Source organism: Podarcis gaigeae, assembly GCF_964106915.1.
Source record: "Podarcis gaigeae genome assembly, chromosome: 4".
In the NCBI taxonomy this organism is placed as follows: domain Eukaryota; kingdom Metazoa; phylum Chordata; class Lepidosauria; order Squamata; family Lacertidae; genus Podarcis; species Podarcis gaigeae.
The window spans coordinates 98,047,510-98,067,142 of NC_139677.1; the positions used below are offsets into that span (position 1 = coordinate 98,047,510).

General features: G+C 45.1%; 2 protein-coding genes across 3 annotated transcripts in view; one reads left to right on the top strand and one right to left on the bottom strand.

Moving 5' to 3' along the window:
- Positions 1-19,269, top strand: part of RSF1 (remodeling and spacing factor 1) — a 52,532-nt gene extending 33,263 nt beyond the window's left edge. Inside the window, exons 12-16 of one of the 2 annotated variants that reach the window (XM_083736056.1) lie at positions 1,432-1,499; positions 2,047-2,254; positions 3,247-3,476; positions 7,441-7,632; positions 8,564-19,269. In XM_083736056.1, coding sequence (XP_083592182.1) covers positions 1,432-1,499; positions 2,047-2,254; positions 3,247-3,476; positions 7,441-7,632; positions 8,564-9,129 — 1,264 coding nt within the window. In that variant the 3' untranslated portion in view covers positions 9,130-19,269. Of the gene's footprint in view, positions 1-1,431; positions 1,500-2,046; positions 2,255-3,246; positions 3,477-3,623; positions 5,465-7,440; positions 7,633-8,563 lie in introns of those variants that run through there. The other variant, XM_083736057.1, reaches the window with a different exon arrangement.
- Positions 1-19,633, bottom strand: part of AQP11 (aquaporin 11) — a 91,627-nt gene that overhangs the window by 39,658 nt on the left and 32,336 nt on the right. The window lies entirely within an intron of this gene.

Here is a 19,633-nt window from a genome sequence, read left to right on the forward strand (position 1 = left end):
TATGATATTAAAAAACAGGTTCCTGGGGCCGTGATTCCCAGCAGAGGAGGCGCAGTGCTCACCCTCATAAGTTGCACCATCTAGAACCCTGGGTGGGGTGAAGGGTGCTTGTGGGTGCAGCTCTGATTGTAAAAAGCCGTCATTGGTGAAAGGGTTAAGTGTGCTTCTCTTTCACGCAGAATCACTGGCTCCTTAGGCTGCCTTTCATTAAAAAGGGAGCCGTGGGGTTTCCTCTCATATATTTGTATGCACCGTTGCAGTGGCTGTTGTCTACAATCGATAAAAATCTGGCCCAACTGTATGATACTGCAATGTGCCTCTCAGTCTCCTGGGCTGCTTTAATAATTGCGTCTTAAGGGCCCACTCAAACATCCTACTGGTGATGTGTATGCCAGTGCCCCGCACATCAAATCCAAGTCAAAGCAAACCCAGGCTGTTTCTACGATGCTACACGGGACCGTCATTAACTCCAGACACCGCAGCTAGAAAGACATTGAGCTAGAAAGCCCCACCCCGTGTGGTTAGTAAGAAGGAGGCAGGCTGTATTCTGGGCTTCCTAGATGGAATTGTCACATCCCTGACAGATGAGGCAAACTGATGACCCAGCAGAATCCCCCCTCCCTCGCCCCAGGTTATCCGACTGTCCTCCAGGGGGATTAAGCCGTTCTGCAAGCATAGCAGTTTGAGCAGGTCATCGCTCGTCAGTGAAAATTGCACTCGAAATGTATTATGCTCAACAGCAGGACTGTGAAATGCACTGCCTTTGCAGCTTCTGCCTTTGTGCTCCTGCCTAGTTGGTTTCGGCTGCTTCTAAGTGAAGAAGATTGAGCTATAAAGCTTGCAAGACCCTTGATCTTTCCCTCCACCCCCTCAACTATAATCCCCCCCCCCCATTTTTGCATTGCTTTAGAGACTGCAGATTGCTGCTGCAGCATCCGAAAAGCAGTAACAGCTGGTTTTCCTTTTGCAAATGGTAAAGGGAGGAGGGAACATCTTGGTTTAACTATGTAGTAACATTTCAGATACTTTTGCATAAAACCACTTACAAAAACTCATGCAAAGTTAAGAGGAAAACAAGAGTTCCTGATGTTACACTTAACTTTCTATGAAGAAGGTCAGAATGCTTGTGTGTATTATAAACTGTTCAGACATTTGGAGCCAGATATTGAATTTCAGGAAGGACCACTACAGGGTGTATATATATATATCTTAAATATGTAGGGTTCAGTGTTTGAAGAAAGTCTAAGAACTTTAATTAGGGATTTATTTGTCCGTTCTGTGGGCAGCCTCTCCAAGAGAGTGAGACACGTACAAATTAATCTCCTTTCCCCCTCACATATTTGGACTCTTCAGTTACTGCAAACTTGCCAGTTTATTCCTTAAAATATAATTGAGCTCCGCTCTGAAACCAGCACGTTTTGTCTTCTCTAGGTTTGATGAGTTTGACGAAGCCATTGATGAAGCCATAGAGGATGACATAAAGGAGGCTGATGGAGGAGGTGTGTCTTATTGGACAATGTTAACGGGGAGGAACATATGGATGACTTCAGTAGTGGATGGCAATCCTGGTTTTTGGTACAGCAAGCACTAAATTTATACCGAGGGACTTGGGTGCTTTCCTGCCACTTCTTGCAAGTGCATGAAAACCACATCTGCTACAAAGAACAGAAATCTTTTTCCCTCTTGTCAGACTTCTCAGCTGGCTGGGATGTGTCCAAAGACTATTTGGACGTAGATCGTTGCTTGTGCTATTCACTATCACTCAGCCTGACCTTCCTCACAGGGTTGTTGTGGATAAAAGGTGGTGGTGGAGGGGCCCATGTATGCTCTTGGAGGGGGAAGGTAAAATCAATAAATGTCTAGTTCTTGTATCCCCAGCCTTGTTTAAGCTTTCAGCTTTTCCACAGGGGAGATAAGACATGATCCTCCCTCACCTCATCTGTCTGCAAACATGGGGATTTTCAGTCCTGGCTTGGGTGCTTTTTATGGAGGGAAGGTTGAATAAGTGGATTCACAGTCACCGTGGTCCTGGTCTCCCGACTGTAGGTGGTGGAAGAGGGAAAGACATGTCTAACATCACGGGGCATCGTGGCAAGGATATTTCCACCATCCTGGAGGAAGAAAGGAAGGAAACCAAGCGACCTCCGAGGGCTGTTGCAGTTCGCCGGAAGAAACGGCGGCGACTGAATGACCTGGACAGTGACAGCAACCTGGATGAAGAAGAAAGTGAGGATGAGTTCAGAATCAGTGACGGGTAAGGCCTGCTCCAAATTTGGGGTGTGCTCTGTCCCAAGTTGAGCACTCTTATTTCAGCAGATTTCAATTTGAGCTAAGCACGTACAGTGGTATCTCTGGTTAAGTACTTAACTCGTTCCGGAGTTCCGTTCTTAACCTGAAACTATTCTTAACCTGAAGCACCACTTTAGCTAATGGGGCCTGCCACTGCAGCCGCCACTGCACAATTTCTGTTGTCATCCTGAAGCAAAGTTCTTAACCCGAGGTACTATTTCTGGGTTAGCGGCGTCTGTAACCTGAAGTGTATGTAACCCGAGGTACCACTGTACTAGCCTCAGATTGAAAGTGTGGGGCAGTAAAATTAGCCGCTAATAGCGCTAATCCGATAAGCCGCTAATGGCCGTGCTTTGCAAGACGAAAAAACCACTAGACGAAGAGACTCGTGGAACGAATTATTTTCGTCTTGCGAGGCACCACTGTACTGTTTCGGTCCTGTAAAATGCAGGTGGTGGGGAACCTTAACAGCATTTCAAGATGCTGTTAAGACTTCCATCAGCCCCAGGCAGCATAGCTGATGGTCATGGACAATGGAATTAGTAGTCCAACAATATCTGGAGGGCCACAGGTTCCCCACCTCTGGCTTTTAAAGGATGCTGTCAGCAGCCTTTCTGGTGGGTAAGCTCTGTCTGTGAGGTGCGAGCTTCTCGCAGAGAAAGTTTCAATCAGGCCAGGCCCCAGATGAAATTTTGAGGTTAGAGTTGTGTAAGGACTTACTGCATCAGAAATAGCATATTTGAATTGACCTTAAGGGCCTGTCGCTTGAACACATAACCATTTGAGCAGAGAGATTGAATTGTTTTCCACTGGAGCAATGAAACCCACCTTAGCTAAACCTTTCTTACGTCTACAGTTTCTCAGTTAAAATGCAGGTCTCAAAGTCGAGCGGGCTTTATTCCTTTGGCATCGTTTCAAAGATCTTTCCAGCTAATCTCTCTCCCCCTCCCCCTTTAGATCTCAGGATGAGTTCGTTGTCTCGGACGAGAACTTAGACGAAAGCGAAGAGGATCAGCCATCGAATGACGACAGCGATGCGGAGTTTTCGAAGCGCAGGTCCAGGCGGCACCACTCCAGGCCGATGAGGCAAAGCAGGCGGCTACGGAGAAAAATAGCCAAGAAAAGATACTCTGAAGATGACGAAGATGAAGATGAGGACTCTGAGGAGAACGTAAGCGGTGAATCTGGTAAGTTGGACTCTTTCACTCTTCGTAGCTTGGCGGTTGGCTCAAAGGACTGAGTGTTGGGAAACTAGGCCAGCAACCGGTTTTCCTGGAGGGTCGACCTTCCTGAGAACTGGATGAGCCGGCTTTCCTCACCTTGGTCTCCTGTAGTGGTGTGCCAGGAAGTCCCGTTGCCACGGAAGCCATCATTTTCTTCTTAGCTGGCAGCTGAAGAGCCAGCGGCACTCCTCCGGGCTGGATTTGCCCTGTGAAACACACACACACGCATCCAGCTGCTTCGCCTCCGATCTAAATTGAACGCCGATCCAACAACGACCTCCTCATTTGGCGTTTCCTTTTGGATTGCGTTACACGTAAACGGCTTTCCCACTAACAACTGTTTGGAAGCTTCGGCTGCTACGGAAATGCCCCAGCTGGATTGTGGACTGAGATTGGGCACCCAGGCTATATCTTGAATATAATACACTGGCTTCTTGTCCACTTCTGAGTACAATTCAAAGTGCTGCTTTTGATATCTATGCGCTAAATGGCTTGGGACTAATGCACCTCAACAGCCACCAGCTCCCGGACCATTGGATCTTAAGAGGCCTTTCTCCACCCACCACCCACTGTCTTTGGTGGCCAGAGATAGGGCATTCTCTTTGGCAGTACCCCGTCGTTGGAATTTGCTTATCAGTGAGACTTGCACAGCACCGGGTTTGTTGTCATGTTAGCGCTGTCCTTTCTATTCTCCCCAGGCTTTTCGGTTGTTAAATGGTGTGGTATCGCAACAAAGTGCTTCCACTTGCGCAAGAGCTTTGGCTGCGCAGTAGAACTTCCCCACAGCCCCTTTTTGCTTGTGCGACCCCTAAATCTGTCCCCCATCGCTCAGCAGGGGGAGCTGTGTGCAGGGAGAGGAGAGGGAGGAGAAATTCCATTGTTGCAAGTGGGAATCCTTGCGCTAGTCAGATCCAACTAAGTTGGATATTGCCTTTTGCCTGTTTTGTGTGTTACTCTCCTGCCTCTTGGTTTATGTGTCTTGTTAAGGACTTTCTCTGCTTTAAATCTTCCATTGTTTTATATTTTAATATTGATGACTGTCTTTTTAATTGTTAAGAGAACCCTTTTGGGGCTGAAAGGGGAGGGTGCATGTTAATTAAATATACATTCAGTTTTTGTGTCTGCAATAAAACAAAGCTAATGTCTGTAGTTACAATTTCTAAATACATATATATATATATTTCCTGAACAAGCATGAGCAACAACCAGTTGCTGTAGCAGTTAAAATGTACTGCTTTGCAACTAAATTTAAATTATGGTAAGCCTCTCTTAAGAAATAAAAGAGCAAATAAAATTGAACTGTTTTAAAAGGAAATCTGAGTTTAATACAGACATAGGGACCAAAGTCCACACTTACTAAAACTGAATTATAATCCCCAAACCTTGAGTTTGATGGTCATAATTCAACACTTTTATTTATGCAAGAATGAGAACAGTGTGGAAAGAGTGCGCCCCCTGCTGCCCAAAAAGAACTTCGCAACAGAGTGAGGACCGACCGGCCTAGTCCCATCTATCAGCCAGGAAGGAGCAGCTGCAGGGAAATTTTCTTTGCCACCAGAAAGAACAAACAACTCCCAACCGCTGGTTGCCCTAGGGCTGCAAAGGTGAAGGCAAGCATGCTCTGGCCTGTGCCAGGAAGCAAAGAGCCGCTTGGAGGTTGCATCCCCTACCTTCTAGGAATGACGACATGGCAAGACAAGGAGAAGACCTTTCTGGCCCCATCCATCAGCCTGCGAAAGAGCAGCTGCAGCAGAGAGCTCACTTCTCCCTTCCCTGCTGGAAAGAATTCTCAGCTCTGCTTGCCTTGAGATATCCCTTGGCCCAAGGGAGGCTGCTGGGTTTTGTGTATGCGTGTGTATTATTTGTTTGCATTATTGCAGTGTGCTGTAAATGACCTTGAAGATAATTTCACTTCAAGGAGGAATATAAATCATAATAAATGAATAAACAGATCTGGACTCCCAAAGGTTCCTGTTATTTCATAACTTTCTTCTAAGGCATGCTCGGCACCAGCTACCATAGGTGGCACAAGGGCAAGGGGGCGAGTGCCCCTTTAAGACAGCACACCCACCCACCAACCCCAATATCTCTGTATTCCTTTGAGAAATCTAGCATGTTGTTCACATACTTCATGAAAAGGTGTACATCAGAACAGGACTGCTCAGACTAGACTGGACTGCTCTAGTGGAACAGTGAGGGTTTGGGTGTGGTTTGTTAGAGTCTGCAATTTCAGTCTGCCCTCAGCCCCCACCTGCATGCCTCTTTACTTACAAGGGAGTGGCGGTTGCTGTTGCCTTCCTCCTCTTCCTCCTGGTTGCTTTCAAAGAACTCAACAAGGGAGGAAACTAGGATGAGCTGGCTCTGCCTGCCATTGCTTTGGCGCCACCTGCTGTTTGGCTCCCTGCCCTTCCACCGTCCACGTCTCATGTGCACTTACCACCTCTGCACAAGATTTTTTTTTTTTTTTAATACCCCGCCCATCTGGCTGGGTTTCCGCAGCCACTCTGGGCAGCTTCCAACAAAATATTAAAAACTCAATAAAGCACCAGACATAAAACCTTCCCTAAACAGGGCTGCCTTCAGATGTCTTCTCAATGTCAGATAGTTGTTTATTTCCTTGACATCTGGTGGGAGGGCGTTCCACAGGGCGGGCGCCACCACAATAAGGCCCTCTGCCTGGTTCCCTGTAACTTGGCTTCTCGCAGGTAGGGAACCACCAGAAGGCCCTCGGAGCTGGACCTCAGTGTCCGGGCTGAACAATGGGGGTGGAGACACTCCTTCAGGTATACTGGGGTGAGGCCGTTTAGGGCTTTAAAGGTCAGCACCAACACTTTTGAATTGTGCTTGGAAATGTACTGGGAGCCAGTGTAGGTCTTTCAGGACCGGTGTTATATGGTCTTGGCAGCCACTCCCAGTCACCAGTCCAGCTGCCATATTCTGGATTAGTTGCAGTTTCCAGGTCACCTTCAAAGGTAGCCCCATGTAGAGCACATTGCAGTAGTCCAAGCGGGAGATAACTAGAACATGCAACACTGTGGAAGCGGCTGGAAATGCCTTGTGGATCATTTAGTTCGGACCTGTTGAACCTCTGGGTGGGATGCAGCACGAGGCTTGTTCTACAACCTTCCAGAATACTCTTGCAGCTCTACCTGTTTCACATGGACATTCAGTCCTCTCTGTTTGGTGTTACACTTGGAGCCATAAAATCAGATTGCAAAGGAGAGACCTGTTAGGTGGGTACTACTAGAGACAAAGCAACATATATATGGATTCATACCCTGTTTCCCCTCCTGCCAACCTAGCAGTTCGAAAGCATGTCAAAATGCAAGTAGATAAATAGATACCGCTCCAGCGGGAAGGTAAACGGCGTTTCCGTGTGCTGCTCTGGTATCGCCAGAAGCGGCTTAGTCATGCTGACCACATGACCCGGAAGCTCTACGCCGGCTCCCTCGGTCAGTAAAGCGAGATGAGCGCCGCAACCCCAGAGTCAGTCACGACTGGACCTGATGGTCAGGGGTCCCTTTACCTTTTACCCTGTTATCCAGCATGACACCCCAAATGTCAACCTGTCAGTCTGAAGAAGGTTGCCCTCAGCAAGCCCTTCTGACATCCATGGGAATGATGCAGAAACTAAATTTCCCTGGGAATAATAATAATAATAATAATAATAATAATAATAATAATAATAATCCTGGAATGCAGCTCCTGTTTGCCAAATTGAGTCACCTGCCTGCCGGTTGCTGTTGCCTATTGGAAAGTTTCTTAAAGAGCGTTTTAAGATGGGAATCCAATGGGAAGGCTGGAGCTGTCCTGAAACATTTCACTTTCTGGGAAAACCGGACGTGTTGTGAATATGAATATGCAGTTCGCAGACTAAATTTGCACGGTTCGTTCTCTCCTTCAACCCCATGCCCTCTCCCTTGCACAGAAACAGAGGCTTCTTCAGAATACAGCGACGAAGACTACCTGGAAACGAGGCGGAGAAGATCTCGGCGCAATCAGAAGAGGCAAGTCAATTACAAAGAGGATTCTGAAAGCGACGGCTCTCAGAAGACCTTCCGATACGGGAAAGAGCTCAGGAGGATCCAGAAGCGCAGGCTTTCCAGCTCCGACAGCGAAGGTAAAATAAAAGGGTTGCCTTGTAGTGCAAATTTAGTAGAGCTTTTTACCCCCGCAGAGAGGGAGAGAGCTGGGCCCAAAGGCCAGGTTGAAGAGGGACGTTTTCGCCAGGTGCCTAAAGGTGTATAATGAAGGTGCCAGGTCAACATCCCTGGGAGAGCATTCCAGAGACAGGGAGCCACTGCAGAGAAGGCCCCGTTCTTGTGTTGCCAACCCAGACCTCTCATGGAGGAGGCACACAAAGAAGGGCCTCAGAAAGTGATCTCAGGGTCTGGGTTGGTTCCTATGGGGAGAAACAGTGCTTGGGGTATTCTTCAGAAGGGCTTCCTTCTGAATAAGCAAGCTTAGGATTGTGTTTTCATGTGGACTTAGTAGCCAAAATATTGATCCAGGGCCCTTCAGAAGTGTAAAGATGAGGAAAGAGCTTAAGAGTTTTGAACTTCCGAGTATAGCAAAGATTCAGATCTAGTAAAGTCTCTAGCCGATGTTTTGGGCTACAACTTCCATCAGCTGCAGCCAGCACTGAAACCATGCAATGGTCGATCCTACGTATTCAAACCAAACACCGCCTTTGTAAATAACAAATGTATTGAGTCTCATTTTTTTAAAGGAGATTTGAGAGAGCTACAGAAGGGAGATTTGGGGGCAGGTTTTAAGGGAAAGGGGCATGGGATGATGTATGATAAAAGTACCAGCGCTCCCCCATCAAATGGATGCCATGGAAACACATGGAGGGTGGTTTAACTATCATACTGCACCATTGATAAGAGCCCACCAGACTTCTGTGTTGCAGTTTTTATTTTCTGGTGGAACCCTGCTTCTGGTTCAAGCAGCTTGCATGCGGAGCGTTCTGTGTAAACACAGGAGAACAGTGATAGCTGTTGCATGCCTTCAGATTTTGCTAACGGCTTTAAGTCTGATGCTTGTTCCAGAGAGCTACGTGTCTAAGAACTCTGAAGACGATAAACCCACCCAGGTGTCAAAGAGATCCCTTCGGAAGCGCAGCCACAGCACGGACGAGTACTCGGAGGACGAGGACGGGGACAAGGAGGAGCGGCCCGTCCGGAAGCGGCTGAATCGCATCGAGACAGACGACGACGACAACTGCAGCAGCGCCAGCGAGGAGGCAAGCAAGCCTGCTCCTGCCGCCAGGCCTTCGGCAACCCACGGCCCGCAAGACGTCACCAAGAAACCCTACCGGATAGAAAGCGACGACGAGGATGACTTTGATAACGTCGGGAAGGTCGAAAGCCCGTTGGACTACAGCCTGGTGGACTTGCCGTCCACCAACGGACAGAGTCCTGGGAAAACCATCGAGAACTTGATTGGCAAGCCCAGCGAGAAAGCTCCCGCCCCCAAGGACAGCACAGCCAATGCCAGCTTGGCACCCAACGGGACGAGTGGTGGCCAGGAGGCAGGAGGACCAGAAGAAGACGAGGATGAACTTTTGCGAGTGACTGACCTTGTTGATTACGTCTGTAACAGTGAACAGTTATAAGACTTCCATTTTTTGTGCTAATTTATTCCACGGTAGCTCATACCAGTGGGCCAGTTATTAAAAGGTGTTTTATTTTTCCTAGAAAACTCTCCACTACAGTATCACTTTTTAGCAGTCAAAAATTTCACCAGTCCTGCAGTTCGGGGTTATTTTTTCTCTCCCCATCCCACCCCCTTCAACCCCCGGTGAATTGACCAGTCGTCGTTTTCTCGGAACTCTCTCTCCCCCTTTTTTTGTGGTAAAAATGATAATTACTATAATTTCCCTATTCTGATTTGTTGCCTCCTCCACCTTTCCCCCACACCCGCAGTCCAGGTTAACTTCATCCACATGCAGACCTTGTAGTAAATGAGAGATTTGTATATTTTTGACTTTATATTTACTGAGTGCACACAGATTGGGGTGGGCGGGGAGGCTGAAAGAAAGCATTCCAAGTTGGTCAGGGCCCAAAATCTGAACTGTGGTGGGATGGAGGGGGGGGGATCCGGGGGGGAATGTCGGGGGTACAGAAGCACTTGTACTCAAACTTTTTCATAGGAGATATATATTCTATTTAAATGTTCACAACTTAGATTACAATTTAACATGCAGTTTTAAGGGGGAGGGGGGGAATCTTTACTGTTGCATTTTGTGACTTGTGGGTTAATTTGCCATAGTTCCTTTTAGTAAATCACTTTCCCGAAAAGCAACCTTGGTTAGAGAGAGAGAGAGAGAGAGAGAGAGAGAGAGAGAGAGAGGTCGAGGAAGAAAAAGCTCTCACATAAAATCATTTGATTCAAAGCTTCCCCAACCCATCATAATTTAACTTTTTAAAGTGTTTTGTACAGTAAAAAGTGTAAAGCTATATAATGAGCTTTTGACAATTTGGAGCCATGCTAGCAGTGAGTTGATAACGAGGCTCTTCTTTTTAATGTGTTAAATCTGACTGATGGTCTCCGCGTAGGATAACCTCTTGGGAGGAGATGACGGGGCTCGTGTAAAGAGATAACTGGCCGCTTTTAAAAACCCTTTCTGTGCTCTTAGTATCTACTTCAAATTGAAGTACGCAAATGAAGCAGTTTTCCTTCTGGGAGGCTGTGTGTGTGTGTGTGTAAGATTAATTTTACTTATCAGTCTGGATGTTCTAGCAGATTTTGACAGTAGTTAACTGGCCTATAGGCTCCTTCGTGTTTTTAATATGCATTTTAATAGTTGCCGCGTGACCAACTGATTTCTAAAGCAGGACCTTTCTGGGGGAAATGCATGACCCCCCCCCTTCCCTGCAAGAAACTCCTGCTGTTGGAACTTGGGCAACATAACTCTGGGTGTGAGTGCCTGCTCTCTACTTCAAGAAAAGGTTTATCTGCCCATTTTATAGCCAGTCAAACAAGAATACGACTGGCCATGGTGTTTGCCACTTCATTCTTTCAGGTGTGTTTCAGGCTCTGTTACGTTCTCTTGTCTTGTGTTTCTTTTTCTTTCTACACGATTTTTCACACAGATGGTTGGAAGAATACTCTGCAAAGCTTTGAAATCCAAAACGGCCATTTTACTCTGGTTTTCTTTTCCTCCTTCCCCTCAAAACAGGGTTTTGTACTTTATTCTGGTGCTGGGACCATTGCTGGCAATGGCTGCACCAGTCTTGCTGTGGGCATTGAGTTGACAGCTCTGTTTCCCTTGCCTGTCTTGATTTTTTTTTTTTTTTTTAGGCGTTCGTCTGTAGCTGAGCACTTCCGTGTTGTTTGTTTGTCTGTTCCATTGTGATTTTAACCGTGGCATTAGGCCTGTATAAAATACCTCGCACGAAAACCTTGGCTTCCCCAATTTTATTTTTTTTATGGCCTTTAATCCATCTTTGGTTCTCTCTTTTCTCTCCCCTCCCCCCTGCTCCTGATATCCGCTCTCTGTACATGATAGCCACTCCACCAATTGTATTCTAGCAATGTGTATCTTCCACCTTTAGAAATCTAGAGCCCTTGGACCTTAAAAGAAAAATACTAGCTTCCCCAAGCGGTGTTTTATGTAGTTAACAAAGCAAAGCCTCCCAGGTTGTATCGCATTACTTTGTTAGCAGCCATCTATTTGAATAAGAGAATAAAGTTAAAAAGCCGCACAAACGCTGAAATCGTTCTTTAAACTGGTCCGTTGTTGTTTCCTTCTGCTTGAGCACAGCACCTTTTCGCTCTCTGGGTTGGCAGCAGAGCAGCCCACGGTCGTTAAAATTCCTCAGCTAATGCAATTTCATGTATTATTATTTTTTAAAATAATTTTAGAAGATGCAGGACCTTGAAAACGTCTTCTCTTTCCCAAGAAGCAAGCAAATAGTCTGCACCTGCGCTCAGAAAAAGCAAAATGTACATTCCCAGTTCTGGTTGGCGATTAAATTTTTAGATGCCATATCTTGGAACTCTGGATGAGGCTGGAAGGATCACCAGCATTTAACTGCCCGTTGGCTGGCTCACACATGACTCAAGATACAGGCAGAGGGTAGCTTGAACCTCCTTTTTCACTAGTGTGAACTGGCTATGTGAGATCTCTCCTCACTCCCAATTGCCTGATGTTTGCCTTGCTATTAGGAGTGAGGACATTATGTAAGGAGACGTCTCTGGAAGAGCATTTGTAACTGTTCACACTGAGGAGTGGGAAAGAGAATATTGGATCCCCTTTTTTTGCAGCATAAAACTTCTGAGGTGCGCAAGGGTACTTGACCCCGGGGCCATCTCAGAAGTCTGTGGGGGCAGGATGAAGCCCTGGCCTACCCATTCCCAATTGCACATGTGTCTTTTCTCAGAAAAGGACGTCTGCTATCCTTCCTACCTTGCAATTTTCACTGACCTTTAAGAGTGTCGTGTGTGTGTACCTTCAACTTCTTGAAAACAGAAACCTCCTCAAGGAGCTCCTTCATCTTATACTTGCACTGTGGTTCTCTAGTTCTCGTCTAACCAAGCCAGAGACATCTTTTGGGTGCTTGGCACGATCACCTCTCCAGCCCTGGTGGGTATTAAGTGCTTGGCTAGTAATGTGTAATGGACATTTGTGGCATAGAGGCAACTTTGAGCTGTTTAGTAGTCACATAGGATGAAGGGAACTAGCTGAAAGCTTGGCTTGTGATGGCTTTGCCAAATGGACTTCAGGAGTTGTGTTTGAGAGAATTGTTCAGAACTCCACCAGGAACCCCTGGAAACAAGGGCGTTGGTTATTGATTTAAGTTTGCAGTGTTAGTGCTTCTGATGTTGGCAATAGTTGGAGGTATCAAACTAGAAAGGCATGCAGAGGGCTTGCAAGTAGGACAGTAGAATTGCCCTGGAAGAAAGGAGAGTGTTGGATATGTACTGTTTGTGTTGTATAAGGCACATTTGATGCCTCATGCACAAATAAATTCTGGTAGAGTCTCTTGAAAAGGACTTCTGCTTGTTGGCTATTAATTTAGGAAGTTATTCTAGTGCTAGAGCTAATCTTGGTGATCGCATTGACTTGCGTCTGATGCCCTCCAGTGAAAATCAGGACCAAGTAGACTTGGTCTTCTTTGAGCCAATCAGAGCATAGACTTGTTCCCTCTTCTGTTTCTATTTTTCAGATGCTTGCCAAAAGCAAAGTGACAACTCCCCTCCCCATCTGTCTCGTTTTAGGGAACAGCTCTTGGCTGGAGTCATAGGATGGTAGTCAGTTGAGTTTTACTTGGAGTAGACTCGTTGAAATGAGTGAACATGACTGACTTGGGCCCATAAGTTTCGATAGGTCTGCTGGTTGAATGCCATCCATAGTCTGGCCTCGTCTGGTTGTCAGAACGTACTCATGGCTTTTGAGTAGAAGACGGCCTCTCTCTTTCCATGCAGCTGTGCTGCTGGAAGACTTGATCAGCCCTCTTGAGGCAAGCAGTGAATTGAGAATGAATGACGCCCCATGGACATAGATTGAACCGTAGAAAGGCAGCAGAATTTGAAGAGAGGAAGCCAACGAGAAACTGGTGAAAAGGGCTTCTTCTCAAGGCGGGTTTCCACCGTTCTGCAGCATTGTGAGTTTTTAGTAAGAGGGCCAGAGAGCAAGCCCCATGCATCTTTGTGTAGCAAAGAGGGTACAGTAAAATACTCATTTGACCTCCACACCAACAAAGGTAAACATTTTTATAGTGACTAATGTGGCTGGCAAATGGTGCGTGGCTGCAGGTTTGTGTTCCCTAAGATGCTAGGAAGGTCACCTTCTTGTGCTTTTTGTAATTTTATCTCGACTACGTTTCGTTTCTTGGGCTGCCATTGGTGGACGAATGGTTATCCAATTTATCTCTCCAACTTAGTGTGAAAAGCCGAAATACAGATCTTAAAGGCATATTTGTCCAAAGTCTGGTTCATTATTTTTTTTAAAGAATTAATCATTGAAGTAACAATGGTCACTGGAAGGCCAGTAATTTGAAAGGCAAGTCCTGCTACTTTTTTAAGGAGATACTTTGTGTTACTCCGTTGTATTAACACTATTCACTATGCACAGATGCGTGTGTTACTGTGTTAACAGTAATGTTAACACCCTTTGTATGTTTTGCTAATTCTTTAGGAAGTGGTTCATTCTAGTTGAATTTGGAAAAAGCAGTCCTAGTAGTGTCGCCCCACACCCAATCTGAAGATCAGAAATATTTCCTCACAAATAAATTCACTTCGAATTGACAGGGATGCACATATCCTGTATGTGTGCATGTTTTCTTGGAAGCGAGACCCACTGAGTTAAAGTGGGACTTAATCACAAATCAGTGTGCATAGGATTGCAAAATAATCAACTGGTAAATAATCATTATCGATTTAAGATCTGTTTCATTTACCTTTTCAACAGGACCTGCAAAGCAAGAATGGGAACTTTCTCCCAATATATTGATTGAAACCCTTCTTAAACTCCTAAACTTATGCTTCCCTTTGGGAAGAGACCAGAAGATTCAAAATGTTTGGAAAGCTCTTCAGAGTTTACATTTTGCCACACCTCACAGCTGATGCATTAAGTTCTGTAGCTTGTTGAGCAGATTTTGATGGTCTCCCTTTAAGGTTTGCCTTTTCGTCCGGCCGTTTGTGGGCTCGTTTTTACGTTTGGGTGGACGTACCTCCCTCCCAAATTAGTGTGCAATCTCACTTCCTCCGTAGAGACGTGCAGGGGGATGTTCAGCACCACAAGCTCTCTCTATTCTGCACTTGCAGTTTCCATCCCAGTTTTATCCCTTCTCCTTGAATAGACTGAACCTGTAGTACATAAGTACCGGGGGGGGGGGGCGAATAGAGAATGGTAGGGAGCCCCAATTCCAGCCCCTTAAACCTGTTGCCCCCAGATCATTGCTTGCTGAACCAGTATCCCAAGTCCTGTTTGATCTAATGCACAATGTAAATGATGGAGACATTCCCACTTGTAATCATGGAACCATAAATACGTTTTGTTTTGCAAACGTAAGCAAGGCAGCGGAAGGAGGAAGCAGAGGTTTGCAAAGGCCAGGGAACTTGGTGTGTGTGTCTCAGCGTTGAATCGCTGCCGATTGAATGCTGGCCCATTGAATGCTGCTATATCCATTGACTGGGATTTGATTGGGGATGCCTGGCAGAAATAATATTCTAGCCTTGTTATGGTGGCGGACTTGTTGCAAGGCTCTGGGTACTGTGCATTCAAATACATGGTGTGCAGGTGTTCAGCTTGGAAAATGCTTCCGGGCCTTTAAAATGGGGATGACTCTATGCTTGGGGGTATGTGTGTGTTTATATAGATATATATACACACATACAGATGTGTGCACACTCACAAAGGGCATCAGACACACAGTCCCGATTAAACAGAAGTCACTGATCCAGATGTTAAAGGGCTTTTCCCTGCCTCCCAGCTAAAAATATGAATGTTACCAAACAATAGGCATATTGCTACTCTGCGTAAAGTGTTGCCCTGCAAACCGTATTGTTAAACTGAATATGAGAAATCTGTAGTGTGTGTGATTTCTCAGGTACTATATGTGTGTCTTTTAAATTGTTGTACGCCTGTGTCACAGTTTTAATATCTGTGTGTGGGCAAATTTGACTGAATAACATGTTCAGGTGTCAGTGAGGTTTCAATGCTTAGCCATGGTTTCTTGGAAAAACCTAGAAATGGATATTTTGATTCCCCCTCCCCTTTAAAAATCATGTCTGGGGTACAGCTTTGCTACTATGAAGCAAGCAGAATTTAATCAGTCACCTTTAAACATGCACATTGAAGGAAGCTACCCAAAGAATTGTGGCTTGGGTCCGTCCCTAAAGTGATGCAGAAGGAGGTGACAGAAACCGGGACTTGTACCACTTGAGAGATGGCATGCAAGCGAGATGATTTTTAAAGGTTTTCCTACATAACAAGCACCCTCTGCAGAGTAAATGTGCATCCCTGCACTTTTTTGTTTTTAGGATGAAGGAACACTCAGAACTCTTACCCATCGCATGCAGTCTGAAGTGGTGCAGTCCAGAATTCTGCCAGCTTAATTCTGCATAATTTCAGAACATCTCTTGGCTTCTTCCAAATCTACGCGGTCGGTTAAAAAACCTTTTAAAGGATCTGAGTCTCCCCTCCACCAGTCCTCAATGTGTTAAAGGCATCCTAACAATTGGATGCCTTTAATAAACTAATTTAGTATTGTGTGGTGGGAAAATGTCTGCCTTAGTAGGAGTAATAATCTTTCTTTCTTTCTTTCCTTCCTTCCTTCCTTCCTTCCTTCCTTCCTTCCTTCCTTCTCCCACCTTAAAACTTTGTGACCTATCCAGCATAAATGGCATACTCTATCCTCTTTTGATTACAACAGGGGACATTGAACTTTCGCTTGGCTTGATTATGTCAGCCCTCCAAACAAAATAGCCAGTAAACAGCTGCCTTTAGTCTAAACTTAAAATAGCACTGTTTGGAATGTTTCATAAATTGCATACAATTGAAACAGGGCTTTGGGTGGTGTGAAGCAGAGCAGCCGAAGATTGGGATTTCTGCAATGCCGTGTGTATGTGAAAGATTTAAAGGCCTAATTAAAGCTATGCAACAAGAGAATATCTTAGCAGTTCGTTGATTTGCGAAATCCAAGCTAGCAATTCTGGGGAATTTTCTTACTTGTTAGATGGAAATTTCTCTCTTTTGAGCAACTGCTGTTGGGATAATGGGTTTTGTTCATGTGCTGTGGCGAGGGGGCCTTTAGGAACACTACCATTGCCCTATATTAAACAGCAAACCTGCATTTCCTAGCCAGAAACTTGTTGTTTTGTCTGCTGTATATTTGCACCTGTTGTTGATGCAGTCAGAACAGAAAGGTCAAGCATTTAAGTGTGTGTCTCTTTCTCTCCCACCCGCAATGCCCAGCATTGTGAACAAGAGTTAATTTTCATATCCCTTATAGTTACAGCCAGAGAAATATTACCCCATGCTTGCGTAGGTGTTGCCCAGATTTGTGCACTTGCCCAATGTTCCCATTCTTCCTCCTGTTCCTAGAACTTAAGTTCACTTTAAAAAAATAATAAATCACCATCTTGTCTGGAATTAGGTTCTATCTTTACAGTCAAGATCTGCTGAAATATTATTTGGTCAGTCCATAACCCTTACATCAAATTTCGTGATCCTGCACTCTTCCTGTGCGCAGTCTCCCTCTCCTTCTCTCCTCTCCTCACCCAGCCCAATTTAATCAACTAGTGGCCCCTTTCATTTAAGTCAGTTGACAGTCAGGGTAGGGGAGCCTGTGCTGTTTTGTCGGCTCCTCCAGGGACTTCAGCAGCGGTGACGAAATGCAAAATTCCCGAGAGAGCTCAAGCTAGGAACAAAGGTAACACACACCTGCAAGGATACCTCGTGCTTGGCTCCCATGGTGTATTCAGGTATATACCGTGAGCTGGGTTCTCAAATGGCAGTGTCCCCATCTGTAGCTTAACATTTCATTCTCTGTTACCATAAGACAATTGCATGCATTTTTGTGGATCGTCCGTCCCCAGCAAGATTATTGGGTACATATTCTGGCCGAAAGGGCAGTGAGGCAGCATTGGTGGGGCCTCACTCTGGCACACTTTGGCAGACTAACTTCACCACTAATGTGTTCTAAGGGAGCGAAGTTTCTCCCTTAGACAGGGGACAGTAAGCCTTTGTTGTTGGCTTGTGTTGTAGCAGTGAGAGGCAGATACTTGTCTTCCTAACCGGGACTAAAGTTTTGACATGATAGCAAAGCCAAGCCCCCATAGAAATGCTCTGCCCTTTTTGTTTCCCCTTTTTTCTACTGTACACAAACTTTGCAAATCTTGCCCGGCATGTAATGCAACACGAATTAAAGCTTTACATCTTTCCCTTGCATAGATATGACTTTCGTTTCAGGGGGTGGGCAGTGAGCCCTCGGCCAGTTTCTTAGCTCTGCTCTACAGAAATTTTCTGCTTTGTTCCACGAGGAAAAGCCACGTCAGGCAAAAGGTGGCTGGTTGGTGGCATAGCTTTCGCCTGCTGCTCATTGTCTTGTACACAGTTCAGTAGTAGAACTTGTGCAAATATCTGCTAGACCAGGGGTGGAGAACATCTCGTTGGACACAAATTCCCATCTTTGTTTTTCAGCCAGCATGGCCAGTGGTCAAGGATTATGGGAGCTGTAGTCTAATTGTCTCTGCAGGGCCACCGGTTCCCCATTATTGCGCTAGTGAACTGTTGTTTCAATACTCTTTATTTTTTGGGGGGAAATAAAATTAAAAACTAGGTGATGTTTTTCAGAGAAGTCTTGCAAACTACTCTATATTATTTGTGCTCTGTCTGTACCCCAGGGGACAGCGTCTCATACTTCCCATCCCTGCACCTTTTCCTTGTGGAGAAAGGAGTGTGTTCCTTTGTACAGTGGAGGAGGTTCAATTTATGCAGTCCCTTGTCTTCTTCTGCAAATGTTACAAGGTGTGTGTGGTGGTGCAGCTCACAGGTCTGGCTTGGAGCCATGTGTGCACTGATCAGCCTGGCAAAGTAATTTTCTAGCGCAGGGCCGTTTCATTGTATTTTAAAATTGGAGCTTTCTAAATCTTGACCTTCGCCATTGAATCGGAGCCTCTTTCTTCTTTGCAACCGCCCAGCCCAAATGCTTACATCTTGGGTTAAATGCAATCTGCCAAGGCTCCTCTTTGATGTCTCCCTTAATTTAGCAGAGCTGCACTGAAGCTGAGCAATGGAGACAGCATGCTTTGGGAGCAGAGAGCAACTCTAGCACTACTGCATGACCAGAATTTTTTCACCTTTCACCTTTTCCCTTCCCATACCCCATTCAATATAAAAGTAATATTGGTAAATCGGGGGGGGGGGGGGGGAACCTGCTTTTGCCAGTCTCTGCTAAAACAAATTATTGTACACGGTGTTTAGTAAAAAAGAAAAATCATGAATTGCTTGCATTTTGAAAGGATAGTGGGGTTTTTTCTGTGTGGCCTGTGCATTTTAAGGCTGCTTCATGACAAGCTTGCATAGTTCCTGCAGAAATTGATGCCTCTTTGTTTGGTCTGAGAAGACAGATCAGGAAACACATTTTCCAGCCCAGTGCATTATTGGCAGAATCTGCATTGCGCTTGAGAAGTGATGGTGCACATGTATTTTCCCTTGCGAAGATCATTTCCATGCTTTTTGTTCCTTTAAAGAATGTTGCATTTGAAGTGGCCATTTAGAGGGGGAAGTGAATACCTTGGAGAAAGAACTGGAAGTGTCTTCATTGTTGTACATAAATCCTGGGTTGCACTTTCTCTTTCCTCTTTCCGTTTCCAACTCTCCCCCCCCCAAAAAAAAACCCCCAGTAAACTCACTTGCATGGAAAACTTAACTTGAAATGGAGAGTCCCCCCATGCCCTCAACGCTCAAAAGTGGTTAACTGCAGTTGACTAACAGCTGGTGTTTTTAGCTTTGCAGTACATGACTGTTTAAATACTGTATTCCTTGTAAATGAAGTTTAAAAAAAAATGTTACGGCTGGTGCCAATATTTTTGTTATTGAAATGTTCAATGTCGTCTCACTACGGTCTGGTCAGAGCTCTTTGTGTATAAGCCGGGCCTGCAGCCTTTTTCTAGCTCGGAGGCCTAATTGTGTAACTTTTTTTCCCTTTCATAATGTTTTTGTTTTGTTTATAATATCTACTGTCATTTCTTTCATATAAATATGACATGTAAATTGTCATAATAAAAAAAAACATTTAAATAAGTTGGCGTACAGAGAAAGTGTCATGGCATCGTGGAAGATGGCAGGTACCACGAGAATAACCGTTAAATCAGTAATTTTACTCCAGACGGACAGATTGATCAATGGCTTTTGAAAATCAAAATAGCTGAACAGAGATCAACAGAAAGACGTCGAAAAAGGGAAATGTAAAGAATGTAATGTGTTGGTAAGAACTAAAATGTGGAGAGATCCAGGTGAGGGGTTGGGGGATTCCAATGGATTTTAAAGTTATATAAACCAGTGTTCGTTTATTGAAGGCAACCCTGCAGAGGGAAGTTTTTTTTTAATGTTTTATTATGTTTTCATATATGTTTTATTATTATTATCATTGACCATTTGTAAGCCA